At 35.7% G+C, this 15196-nt stretch overlaps 1 protein-coding gene across 1 annotated transcript in view; it reads right to left on the reverse strand.

The window, feature by feature from the left end:
• LOC139695041 (cuticle protein 7-like) overlaps positions 1–15196 on the reverse strand; it is a 98559-nt gene that overhangs the window by 22437 nt on the left and 60926 nt on the right. Inside the window, exon 2 of the mRNA XM_071593633.1 lies at positions 11914–12091. Coding sequence (XP_071449734.1) covers positions 11914–12091 — 178 coding nt within the window. The remainder of the gene's footprint in view (positions 1–11913; positions 12092–15196) is intronic.

Genomic DNA, 15196 nt, shown 5'->3' on the forward strand with positions numbered 1-15196 from the left:
TAAACGCATATCCTTATGTAGTTTTTAAAAGAAAAAAACAGATGAAAAATTTAGTTGTTGATGATCGCCGTTACCGAAAATTAGAGGCCCCTTTTGCTGCATTCCTTCTCCTGGAGACGGTTGGTAGGAACACGAGGGAAAACCTATGGGAAGCTGATTCACCGCTTTAGTGGGAAAAGACCCGAAAAAGCGGTCAATGATAAGGCCAAACAACAATTAAAGACATATATATATATATATATATAATTGAACGTTCTGGTAAAATCAAAGTAAACCTAAATTGCACTCCTGGAACTTCTTTTCTCGACCTCATTACGCATAATAACATTTATGTCTGTATATATATATATATATATATATATATATATATATATATATATATATATATATATAAATTAAATTTACAAATTTATAATAAAAAATAATATATATATATACATGTAAAACATTTTAATATCCTTGTCAGTTGCTGGATTTCCAACACTAAGGAAGTAGTTTCTTATTTGGTCGGCGTTTATGGCATTTTCGATGAAAAAACATCCGTTTCAGGGTCTCTACCCCTGAAAGGGTTTAAGAGGCTGTTGTCGTCAATACATTGGAAATGTTTACATGATCTGATAGGTTTAAATATCTTCATGGTGAACATTTTAACTAGCCACAACATGGATTACTTCCGATCCTGGGATTTGAATCCTCTATAAGTATAACAATGCCTTCCTGACTGCTCCGATCCAATCGACCATTTTGTGCCAGCACTAAATTTTTCATGGGCTGTTGTGATATTTTATGAGGAAATTGGTAACATACTCCTCTAGCAAGTTTAAACATAATTATTATTTTATGTTTTTAGGTTGTTATACAAAAATAGCTCTTTCATCGTTAATCTCACAAATACCTTCGTTCCCCAAATTGATCTCTATACACAAGTGCTTCATGCGCATTCTCAAAAATACAGATTATGACTCTTAAGGAAAAGTATTTAATAAAATCCATCTATCCTGAAAATCTGGTTTCCTTCTTTGTTCTTTGTGCTCAAGCCAATATAATAAGTTTTAATTTTCAAGGTTAGTAAGGTTCATAAGAATTACGGATATTAATTCACACTTGTCAAAAAAAATTAAATAAATTAATGCATACTTATATATATATATATATATATATATATATATATATATATATATATATATATATATATATATATATATATATATATATATATATATATATATATATATATATATATATATATATATAGATTGGCCAAGCTATGTGATTTTTCGAGTACCAGATCTTCCTGGGAAACCATAACCGGCACAAGGAAAGGAACTGGCCCCCCTAACCTCATGTGTGAATTTCACTCGCCGCATAGGGCTTAGTACTGGGTGAATTCTACCATCACATTCTAAACCGAGCTTCAGGTTGATTACTGTGTTTATGGTTATATATATATATATATATATATATATATATATATATATATATATATATATATATATATATACTGTTTTCACCTAATTATATTATTATATAAATTGAATTTATAATGATAAGCAAATATATTTTTTGTTCTGCATTCTTATTCTAGTTGCCTTGAGTTGGGGATTTATCTCATTTATCGACACCTACCTCGATTGAAAATCATTGAGACCAATGGTCACCCTGCTCTAACCTGATGAGGCAGCATGGTGAGTACACCAATACTTAGTCTTGAAATCGATTTATTCTATTCAATATATGCCTTATGGACTGCACTAGTTCCATTACGTCCCTTGGAATGAAATATATGAACCATATCGACTGGCTAACGGTGATTTTCTGGTCCTTGATAAACCTAAAGGTTGGAGAAACAAATAATAAAATGCTTTGCTCATCTACGATTTTACTCTTGAATATGATAATTTGATAACTTTTTAGTGCGTAGTTTAGTAGTGACTAGTTAGTAAGAATATCTTTTGCGTATTAACATTTATATTTATCGTTCTGTGGATAAGTCTATTTTTCCTTTGCTCATCCAGTGAGTTATTCGCGCATCGGTGAATAAAATTGCCGAAACAGTGTTGACATAAACAACTGTAACCATATTGACTATAAGTCAAAAAAATATAGGCCATGTAGTTTTAAACAACAGAAAATATGTCACCATGGATATTGAATTTTTTATTCCTATGCTTAACTGCAACTGTAAAATGAAGACGAGACAGATTCTGTATGAATTCTCATGACTCAGAAAACAGAGACGAAATCTTTTATTTTCAGTGACCCTGCATTCACTAGTCTACCATTTCCATGTAGGGCAGTACTCCACAACCGGATAGGCATATGATGGTAGATTGTATCGCACCTCATCTTAGGATTTCTTCACTCGACGTTATGTATTTCATCTTCCACCATAAATTCCACGGAAAAGGAGGAGGAAAAGAGGCCATACGGCGTAAGAAATACGAGCTATTGCATCCATAAAGTAGATTTACATTGTCTATGTCTACGCTCTTATGGCTTTCACTCACTTCCTCGACGCCGGAAATTAATTTTCCCATTCCAAATGAGAAAAAACATTACCCTTTACCCTTTGCCATTTTCATGAAAAAAAGCATCTTCTCTCGAGCTTTTTTTTATAATTTCCTCAGGACGAAATACGTGACAGTGAAAAAGAATGATTTCTGGATGAGTATGCCCATTCTTTATGGCTGTTTGCAGTCAGTGAGCTTGCCTACGATATAATCTGTTATAATTCAGGATATAAGCGTAGATAGTAAATTATATTCATGTTACACATGTGCTTAAGCATTTCCAGTTCCAAATGCGAATTTGTGTGCGTGTGTAATAGTTTCATTGAATTTATTCGCTTATGCAAGTGGTTAATGTATTTTATATGCATTCCTTCGTGTTGAGGGAATTTCAAAATAGTTAGTTTGCTTGATTCTCTTTTGTCTGTACTGCCCTGGTTAAAGAAATGAAAGCAGATTTGCAAAATTTCGTTTATCAGTCAAATGCATGAGATGAATTTTGGAATTTTCCGAATTTAGACGACGAGAAATTCACTTATAAAATTAGAAAATTTGAACCAGATCAAAAGAGTAGATATTTATCAATTATTTTTCAATCGACCAAAATCTGTGCCCTCCAACGATTTATGAAAACGTCTTGCATATCATCGTTACTATATGCTCCAATTTCAAGTATGACGAAATTGAATTTTGAATAAAATTATAATTTTCCATTGAAAGGTACGAATTTTTTTTTAAATTGTATCATTTAATTAATCGACGTGGCATTTATTTAGCCTTCGCAAAAACGGTCAAAGTTTAGTCAAACAGACTCTTCTTCAAAAACTGTGTTTGAAAAAGAGGAAAAACAACAGGCTAATCACGCGGTAATACTTTGAAGTCGCGAAATCAATTACGATATAGTTCTTTTTGAGTTTCATTTGACGAATATTTAACAAATTCGCAGCGTCAAAGGGAATGTTTGGATTGTTTGTTCATTCAAATCGGTATTTAACTGGAATTAAGTAGTTTATTCATGGTGAGAACTTGGGTTTATTCTAATTAAGATATTTTTTATATTCTTTCTACTTACTATGCCACTTTATTCCGTGCTCACCAGCAGACAAGAAAATAAATTATTTTTTAAAATAAAAGTTCATTAGATCGAAACATCATAATTACAAATATATAAGATACGGTCGGTACCAACATAGTTTTCTGCCAACATGAGGTGTATGTTTTGGGGACTATTATTATTTTCCTTATCTGGTAGTCTGCTGTTAGGTTTGGGATGGACAAAGACAGAACACTGCTACAATTTTTAATTTTGTCTAAAAACGCAGAATATAACCTCCAATATTTTATTTGGAAACCTTTATTCGATTCCGCATACTTCCTTCCTCATTTAATTTCATCCAACATTCAAATCCTATTCCTACCCCTTCCTCTTTTGCGTAACCTTCTCTCCTCTGTCACAGTCTTAAACATTCCACTGCCAATCAAAATTCTGTGCGTTTATCTTTCCTGCCTCCTTGGGAATTCCTCCAACAATCACCTCTCCTCCCCTTTCACCATACCTAGCGTTTCCTTCTTCGTTTTCCTTTCTGTTCTGATATGAAGTATATACATAGTAAAACACAGATATCTTTCGTTATGACACGTTTTGCCGTGTTACGGCATCTTAGGGTTTGAGTATATTATACATATAAAATTGAGGATATGGGGTTTTCACAGAGGTTAAATATAATTGTTGAGGCACTTTGTCGTGGCGCAGTCTGCAGTTGGCAAAGATCTCCATCCTGACACGTTGCACTCTTCCCCGCAGCCTTCCACTTAAAGCTTACTGTTTATCCTGTCCCTTGGGTAAAAACTCTTTGTGGATAATAACCTTTGAAACGAAAAAATAATACTTGTTTGTGGGACATATCCTGTTTATTGTATTTGAGAGTATTATAACTCGCATTCGATTAAATAATAAACTCGAGCAAAGATGAAGATAAAGTTTAATGTCATACAGGCATACCTTGGAGAATAATAGCGCAGTTATGCAAAATTAGATCAAAGGATAAGCGTAAACATTTATATCTTAGAATTGTGAACTGTAATACTTTGAAGGTATTAATCTATGTAACTATAAAGTTCAATTAATTGCCCAAGGGCCCACAACGGTATTTTCCTGGGTGATTTATCTTTTTTCTCTCGATTATTTATGCATGCCAATTTTATTGCCGTGGTGGTGTATAGTACACTATTTCTGCTAGTCCATGACCGTTCCCATGTTTTAATCTCGGAAAAAAATAGATTGATCATTAATAACTGAGGACATTAGGCATTTATCTGCTTATCGCTTATACGTGTTTCCAAATTTGCATAGCCTTCAATCTTCTTTTCTCTGCCGACCTTTATCGTTCAAGTCTCACATCGGTTTATTTGTGCTCCTCATTAAAGTTTAAACGGATTGCTTCTTCACACCGCGCTTGTACATTTTTCCGTAGAGATTTATCGTGTAATTTGAGATATTCTTCGCGGTAGTTTCGCGGCGTCACTTGACATGAGTTCTCGCTGCGCTTGCGTGCGAGTTGGAAGTGAGAATGTAAAAACCGGCGGCTGGCGTCCACTGAGATCGGCTAGAGTGGTGCACGGTAGATAAGAAATGCAAACACATTTCCGTGCACCCATCCCACATCACTTATTCTCTCGTCCAGTATGTTGTATCCTTTACACCCCATCCCATCCCTCCATCACGAACCCTCCATCCTCCCTCTTAGACACTCGCTCCCCCTCGTCTCTAAGCTGGAATAATTATTTTCGTGAGCCCTTGTCGTCTATTTGAAAGTGGTAACGTGGTCCCATGGCCTGCGGTTTGGTGGAGGAGTAAATCACTCCTGAGCCTTGGATTTATGGTCGTAAAAATTTCGTTCATTACTAAGGAGATAAAGAATGCACTTCTTTCGTCGGGGTGTCGCAATTGGTTTTATGTGACTTCCTGACAAAAATGTTACGTTTTTTCTCGATTTGGAAAGCTAGAATTTTTTTAGCTTTCACTGGTCAAATTAATGTACTGAAAACTTCAAAATTAATATTATCGTCAAAGACTTAATCTACGTAATTTGATCGTCATTAATTTCAGAAGAAGAGAAATGATTACAAGTACATTAAGCAAAGATGCGAAGAAAAATCTAGTAAATACTTTAATATTGTGCGCAGTGTTGTATGAATGTCAAAGCTGGTCTTTGAGAGGGTGGTCATACGTCCAAACGTGATGGTCTCAGCTCTTATGCAGTAGAAGTCACTTTAGGTATCCCCCAGGGAAGTTTCATTGAACCACAAATTTTCCTTCTTTAAGTTAACGACATTCACTCCGAGGTTAGAAGTAATGATACGTTTATTTGCTGGTAATATAGTGGTTTGCAGATGTATGCGTAATACTGAAGATAAAGTAGCTTCAGCACATGACCTTAATGCTATACAACGGTTGATCGAAAATTGGTAATCAGAATTAAACTTAAAAAAGTGCATAGTGCTGAATTTTTAGAAAGTAAAAGTTCCCTTCTGATCGTATTCTGTATAATAAATATAGAAATAGAAAGTGTTGACTCGATTAAATAACTAGGCGTTACACGAACTCACAACCTCTCCTCGGAGAAATACATAAGGTGATTCTTTTGACCCAAGGTATCAAAAATCAATAATTAATAGTAGAGTATTGAGGAAACATGACAAGGAGGTTAAATATCAGTGTTACTTTCCCTAGTTAGACCTCATTTAGAATGATTAATGAGTAGCGTAACAAGTTAATTAGAGGAACTAGGTTGGAAATCATTCATGAAGCGATGATTAAATTACAGATTAAATTTCTTGCATTTATTGGCAGCAGGTCTCTATAGCGATTATTTTGATAAGTATTAATATCCCCGTCGTGCTTCGGTTGGAGAGATCGTGTAAATAAAATTAATGAGATCAAGTGTACAACTGAAGGATTGAAAATGTTATTTTTCCCACACACGATAAGGGAACAGATTAACATTATCGGACCGTAATATGGGGAAATTATTTAAAGTCAAAATTAGTATGTGTATTCACCATTTGCCACACACCCTAATGACGGCTTGTAGGGTACATAGATGTAGATAGATTATTAATTTAGTTTTTGGTATGATGACGACGCACCTGATACGAGGGCTAGATATATAAATAATTCATTTGTTACTACCCTGTTTTATCCAAACGCCTTTCTGTTACAAAAACAATATGTACACGCCCCTGTCTCAAGTAATTACGTGTATTAACCTAATTACATTATAGAGAATGCGATAGGGTATGATGATCTGCCGTGGAATGCCAGTCAAAGGAAAGGGGATGACATATTTGTAACTTTGAGAACAATCCGATAAAACAGAATAATGTGTTTCATGATCCGCACAGACTTCACAAAAATTACCGAAGACAAAGGCAGCAAACTACGCATCATTTCTAATCAATGCTGCGAGTTATGCATAAAAGCAAATGATTCGTTGACTTTTATACATATGATCAATAAGTAACGAAATAGCCAATTACTCTCTTTGTCATTAGTTTACATTAATAACTAAACCATATGTGCTAGCTCTCCATTCAATTCCTATTCCGCACGATTGTTTAATTATACATTACACATTTCGAGGCAGTCGTTTGACCAAGCCCGCACACAAATCAAGAGATTGCCAAGCGTGCAGGACAAACCAGTTTCACGGAGAAGAGAATCGAAGGCTGCGTGTGATCACCTTGGGACCTTGTAAATATTAACCGACGGGTTTTGAGAAGCACCTTGCTAAAATTTAGTTAACTAAAGTAGGTTATTCTTAAACCTTGAAATATCCTAATTGGGGCGTGAGGATCTAGAGTTCCGAGTTCCAAAAATCGATAAATAAAGAGCACCTTCTCAATCCGTCCTCAATTACGATATGCGTAATGCGGGAGTGCGTGAGTAAGGCTAAATATGTTACTTAATACTAAGTTGGCATAGTAGGAGAAATTATAAAATTAATTAGTCCAAACGATATCATTTAATAATTTTTTCAGTCCTAATCTAACGGATGAGTTTTATATTGTAATAATATGGTATGTATATACGACTATTTTGTAACATTACCCACAGTGAATTTGTATTCCGACTTAGGATTTTTACTGCTAGCTGTGATATGCCTTGGCATGGCCGTCACCGACACACGAAAAATATTAGGTAATCATTTTCTTTAAAATTAAATATAATTTAATGGGAAATTTGCTCAAACCCTGTGCATTAATTCCGGAAAAATGCCTAATCCACAATGGTGCAATTGTTCAGAAAAATTTTTCAAGTCTGAGCAATTTTTCAGAAACGCTGGGCATCATAGCATGTCGTTATAGTATCGTCACCGACGTATATGATTGAGTAAAAAGTGGTTTTATATCGTCAGTGCTTACTTATTAGCATTCCTTGACATTTGGAAATTATTAAGATCCAATGAATATCTTAAGTTGGAAATAGTTTATAGGTTCCGAGGGATACTGTGTAGGTCTCCATGTAATTAAAATTGGTAGGTTACATCTGATTTTTGGGAATAGGTGTTTGTTATTCCATCTTGCGCATATATTCACCTGATGGGTAATCACTGGCAAACAATTCAAAGTAATAATCGCGTCTACTAGTTTAAAATATTTATTATAGATAAAACAATCATTAGACCGGATTATCGAGTCCAGAAAATGGTTTCAGGAAACAATTTCAATTAAATCCGTTCGCCAAAACACAAATCAATACCAACTATCCATTTTTTTAATTGAAAGACGCTGAAGTTTGCTCAACTCTGCGTTGTAATTAATAGCCTAATCGTTAAAGATGTGTTTAGGATTTTTTTTCTTGCAATCAGAAAAGTTGATCTTTATGGAAGGTAATTGCGTGTGGGTTTCGCCCCCTCACGATCCAATTTCAGATGAGATCCAGCGACCTTCACTCGAGTGATATTAGGAGTTGGCTTTGACCAAAATGACACAGGGCTGTCGATGACAAGGCCCACCCTGGGTGGCGGATATGACAGATGAAGGTCAAGGTTTGACATGCATGCGTGGTTTAATTCGAACAGAAGGATATGGGGACGTTTTGTGGAAATTTACGTTCTGGTTAACCCCGCTTATGGCCTAGGACTTGGGAGTGAAAGAATTTTTTGGAATGGGTGAATGCCTTTTCATTCCAAAGGTAATTGTTTGATAAACAAATTACTATTATGCTATTAGTGGATTGATTTCATTCTCTTTCACGGAGTTTTTACGCGCTTTTGGCTTTGAGGAAAGCGTGGAGGAAAGAGAAAACTAGAACAAATAAGAGCTTAAATCTCTTAAGTCAAAATTTGAATAAAAGTGTAAGACGCTTAGCAATTGAAAATTTTGCGTCACGTCATGATATGCCAATACCCGCGAACTCTATTCCATGATTATCGTGGATTGAATGTTTGGGGGAGATAATTAAAAAATTACAGAATACATGGATGCAGATTTCTATTCGTAAGACATATATGTTTATCTCCTTAATAACCCCATACTCATATATAAGGCTGGCGAAAGACATACTATTCTGCTCTATTTCATTCTCTGGATTCATCGCAGTTTTCACCAAGAATTGTTTCTCTCCTATTCCTAATATTTTTTACATTAAGCTAATGGTTTGACCCTACTATCCAGACCAGATACGCTTTCGTGAGTAAGGACAGTGACTTCCCTCACTGAAACGTTAATAGCTATTCTCAACCAGTATCCGTAAATGCTGCCAAAATAGCCGTGATCAAGTTAGTATTCAAAACACACACAGTATCGTAACATTTTCATAAATTAATCCTATTGCGAAAAATTTCATTTGCTTATTTTTTAATCAAATATTTCCTTGAAGACGCATTATTATTCAGATTTTATGGAAGACGGAGAACGTTTTTCTGTGGGCACACCTGTACTGTCATGTAATTACTGCAAAAATTTTCTGAAACTACAGAAATACGTTTTAGTAACGGTATCATATTTTATTTTACATTTTTTAACTCCTGTTTAATTTACTTAACAGCGCGAGTGAATTCCCCATATATAAGACGACATCTGGCAACAGTCTAATTTTTAAGCAAACAAATTGCACTGACATAATTCATTTGCAAGATAGATATTCGAACAAGGAGCCCTCAGACGATCCCGAACTGGTGTATAGAATTATTTTTACCAAGTTTATCAATCGGTTTTACCCATTAATCTCCTATTTTGAGGTTTAAAAAATAAATTCAATGCTCTTGAAGAGATTCCTGTGAGATTTATGAGTGTGCGTAAGACTATAAAAATTGCATATTTCTGATATTTCTTTTCCATTTAAATTACTAAATTCGCACACAGGCATTGTCTTAACATTAGCAAATAAATCAAGCTACTTTTCCGCATGTAGGATAACCCGATTTCGGTATACGATTCGAAGGATGCACGAAACTGCCGTTTGACAGGTGCAATTCCCAATTCGAATTCGGCATTACAGGATCCACCGTGGGGGTAGGTTGGTTGGTCGTAATTCAGCTCCCTCGCGGCTTCTTGGCGTTACGCCTCACCATGTGCGCACTACCCGCATATGCAAATGACCCATAAATCTTTCGCTTATGTAATTACTCCAGCCAGCAGCCAGATGCATCTCGATAATCGTGGAATTGAGATGGAGAGAGAGAGAGGACTAGCAATTTTCATGGATCTGCACATGGTCGCGATCTTGATTTCCTCTATGCGTGAATTACAACTCGAGCATGGATTTTTCAGTAACCTGCAGTCTGCATTACCTTGCTGATTTCCTACCAAAGAACTCTTAAAATACTCTCTTTCCAACTACTTAAGAGTATTACCGAAATCTATCACCTATGGCGAAGCGTACTTTCCGTGTGCTTTTCAAAATAATTGCGTATGCATCACAATAAAATTTCGCGTAGACTTTAATTTTTATTTATTACAACGTTCTATAATAATGTTTTCACGTCTTTCCTTTGCTTTCATCTAACACAAACCTTAAACCCCAATTCTTAAACCTTCTCGATTTGATGAATCTGCGATAGAGTCAATAAAAAGATCATTCATGAGTGTCGTATTGTGAGAATATGTAAATATTATGTAACTATCAATTCACATTAATCATGTTTTATACATTATTATATTTGCATTAGGTTAATACAACATTGAACTGTCTTCCCTTTTTTTAAAAAGCTAAGTTGAGGGAATTGAAAAGTTTTATTAAAAAATTATGTCGTGCAGTATAAATGTATCGTCATTGTCGTGGATTATCAACCCAACTACATGTCTCTAGCATCTCCCCAAGCTCACTCCACTTCTGATGACTATGCCTCCATTAATAGTAAAAATAAAATAATATTTATGAAATTGATGTGGCGAGCTTTGTCTTTCTAACCAAGACACGCACGTTTATTCAAGCACCTCCTACAATAATGTGATTTACTTAACTCTCCTATATGATATATTTGAATTAGGGTTTAACGCATTAGTGTTCATGATTCATTAAGAAAGGAGGCGATCGATCGAGTTTACTTTAACATTTATCTGTGATTCGTAATTCGATAAAACCTTAACTCTTATAATGAGATATATTTACAATGGTTAGGTGGTGTGACAGAAATTACTTGCATGCCAAGAATTATTCTACATGTTTAATATTTCATTGATATAACATGTTTTGCTTTTGAGAAATAACGCTAATTTGATTGTCATCGAAATATTATTGTTTTTCAACGTTTAGTAATTAATATCGAACATTTAATGTAAAAGCAATTTTGTTAAAGCCAATGAATATTTCTTGCCTTTACGAATTCAATTATTTATACGTGTTCCGCTGCCGCTCAACCACGTTTGTTGTTTGATCTTGTAAAACCTATAGTAATGGAAAACAAAATTTTGATGCCAAAACTGGTCGTAGGAGATATAGTCAAGAAACATTTCTTTACAGGTTGAATGTATGCATGCATCTTCTACAGATTCTTTGGAAAGCTTAAATCAGACACTCCAAGCAATTAACACCGAAATATAACAGTTAAAAAAATAAAACTATAGTTCAATCACACGAAACAAAATTACACGAAAACAAACGCAAAAAGTATGCCTTTAAAATTAAATTTTTTATTGAAAAAATGCCCTCGTTAGTAAAAATGTGCCTGCCGGCAGTAATTAACAGATTTTACATTCACTTCGCTCGGTCATGCGCGACAGACGAAAGAGAGAAAAAAAGTACGCACAGAACGGTTTTTCATACGAAAACGTATAAAAGCGAGTCACCATTGAAAAATGTGCTCTGATTGGTCACCAGAGAATTTTTGCCCCAATCCAATAATTCCTTTCCGACAAATTACTACATGAGTAGAAGTTTTCCATTTGTACGTTCATTTACCTCTAATCACTCCGTACTCATCACGTGTCTCCGAGTGGGTCCTATCCACGTGACCCGGGAAGCGGCCGGCGGCGTAACTGAAGGCGTACGGGATAGGTGGCTCCGCATCCACGTAACTTCCGTCCTCCACCACCACGTCGGCCGAGGCCACCACCACCGCGGCCAGCATGAAAATCACCTGTGGTGAGAGAGAGAGGAGTGAAGTGAAATGGATGAGCCGATGGGGCCGCAGGCAGTCAGTCGCAGCGAGACTTCTGTGGGCAGGGTGATGAGTAGATGGATGGATAACCGTGTATTAATTGCTGCGAGAATGAGACATTTTACTCCTCACTTACACATAACCTCCCATCTCAGTGATGAACATATTGAAATCAATTGCAACCAATAGGCAATAAACTTTTCTTGAAAGTGTATGGACCCAAATAGTCGAAGTAGTAACACGTAAGGAGGATAATTACGTTAGGCAAAGGAGCTTTCACAAGGAAGAGGGAGTAAGAGGATAAGGACGCTGAATGAGAAAATAATATTAAGAAAAGGCTCATCTTAACTTTGATATGGAGCGTAATTTTGTACGGTGCGGAAAATGGTCGTTGAAGCAGGATGATAGGCATATATTAGAGGCTTTTAAAATGTGGGTCTAGAGAAGGATGGATAAGGTGATGTTGATTCAAAGGAATACAAACGAGATAGTGGCAGATGTGGTAGGGGAGGAGATAGGATTGTTAGGACCAACCCAAAGGATGGAGGAAAAATGGATTCAGGGCGTTTTAATTGGCGATGGGATGTTGTAGAGTGTGATAGAGGGGAGAACGTTGGGCGAACAAAGGAGGGGAAGGAATATGGTAGGAATGTTGGACGGGATGAAGCGAGGAAAGAACTATGCGGAATTGAAGGGGGACTTACTGCAGGGTCCGATTTCAGGTTTTGTTTTTGGTTAGGAAATGCAAGTAAATACATGTCTGCAACCATTTAGACCCTGTCCATCCAAAACCTACCTCAACCATTAAATAACAATATTAATGCATTCAATCTAAGTTTTAAATATAAGTCATTATACACTGTATAAAGGAGTAGTTGCTTCATTCAATACTTACCTATATAGTAATAATGATTTACTTATATGAATGCGTTGATTGAGCTAAACATTCATTACGATCAATTTAATTAGCTATCTTAGTTTCAATTAAATCTTTCCAGATGCAATGAATATATTTTCTTTTTCCATGTAAATCTTCAGAAATTGAAGAGGGTATCCGGGAAAAATTTAAAGCATTCAGGAAAAGATCCAGGGCATATTAAGTGACAATGGAATATTGAAGACTGCGAAAATAGGGTGAATGTTTTTAATGCGATTAAGATGTAGGAAACGATTAGGCATGCTGGATAGAATTATAGAAATTATAGAAAAAATAGGTGGTATTTTATGTTTTGGTGCTTAAATTCAAGTTAGGCAAGTGTTAATATGTAGAAGTGCTTATTCCATTGAAAACCTTCCATAAATGGTAGACTACCGCAAATAATTATGATACAGGAATAAAATAATAAATAGTATGTAAAAGTAGGATCCAATCGTTTGTTCATTATCATTAGCGTGAATATACACAAATTCGGAGAAATAATAAGGATAATGGCACCACCATTATTTATCAATTCACTAATAATTAATCAGTAATAAAAGAACATTTTGGGAAAAAGTGAAGGAGTCGGCCGCTCTTCGGAAAAACGTGCGAACGAGAAGGTGGTGTAAAATGGTAGGGAAAATTACTAATAGAGAAGCCTAAGTTATGATTGCAATACTCTGTACAAAGAATGTATATTTTTAGTTTTTGACTCTACCCTCACATTTGTGTGTGAAAGACGTCAAGTGTAATGTTGCAGTGATTTAAACGCTTGTTTGAGTTCTTAAGGGATCAATAGAAATTTGAGGGAGGAAATATAGATGATATCAGGACAAAATATCCGGGAAATGAGGAAGAGGTGGCTCTCACCATTAAAGCAAAATATTTTTACACTGGACCCTTGTTCTTGCCATCTTACGCGGCAGGCCAACGGTCCGAGGAAGTTATGTTTGGTGTTCCTAAGATCCGCGTTCCGCAATCAAGTGATCCTCGATGGTTTTCTCAAGTTTTCTCTCGCCTTGTACCTATAAATAAGGGCTCTGGGTTCTGGTGAACGATGCTGACTTCAGTACAGAGCCGGGCAAAGTACAAATTAGAGTCCCACAGCTGATCGTGTGTGTGTGTCTCGAGTGCGAATGAATTAATTAACTCGGTGTTGTTGATTGGACGACAGGACACTTTGATTAGAAGAGGGAAACCGATTTATCATGGAAATGACTTCAAGGATCACAAATTAAAAATCCAATAAAACTGAATCACCATGGAAATGTTTTAAAAAACGGAGGACTCTACAATTCTCAGTCAATCACCACCATGTATTTCGCTATTTATCATTTGCAAACAGACACCTAAAGCAGGGAAATAGTTTCGCAGGCTTTGGCAACTATCTTTCAAAAAAGACGTCATGTATTTTCATGGAAAATGAATATTTTCACGTAAATGGCATCTTCAAAGGTCTTAACATGTTTTCTTTACAAATAATTTTTTATTTTTAATAATCTGTGGGTTTTTTAGTTTTTAAAAATGAAATTTCACTAAGTTTCACCCACATCTATGGTATTGAATAATCGTCCTCTCAGAAATCCACCCGGCGTACGGTTATTAATAGGTGAGGTTAGAGATCACCCACAACTAAACCTGGATGAGGGGGTTTTTCACGAGTTTGGGGATGTTAAATTCTTACACTCAGGATAGGGGTGGATTAATTTCTCTGAGTCACCATTCGATTTTCCCACGAGCTTTTAGCAATAAGAAAGTGGCATCTTTTTTTACACTATCTCAAGTGTTTAGGGCATAACCGAATTTTAAACCAAAGGCATCTAGTCATTCGAACGACCTAACCACTCAGCGGCCGTTTGCTGAAAAACTATATAACCACACCTTATATAGAAAGAATGAGTTTGCTATCTGATTAACCATGTTGCAGTAATAACAATACGTACTTCATTAAAATGGTGATTAATTGTACTCATGAGCGAACCGGGAAAGTCAGGTCATCAATGCATGCGGAAGGTAATTATAAGGTCGAAGTTTCAATTTTAAGATGTGCTTTCATTTATCAAGTTTTTATGATACAAAAGAACGCTAGTACTGGTAGACCTGAAATGCCAATGTCATCAAATAAACTTTTGAGATGCGGGTGTAGTAGAGAATGAAGGAAACAT

Source organism: Hetaerina americana, unplaced genomic scaffold (assembly GCF_022747635.1).
Source record: "Hetaerina americana unplaced genomic scaffold, ioHetAmer1.1.p SCAF_6, whole genome shotgun sequence".
In the NCBI taxonomy this organism is placed as follows: Eukaryota; Metazoa; Arthropoda; class Insecta; order Odonata; family Calopterygidae; genus Hetaerina; species Hetaerina americana.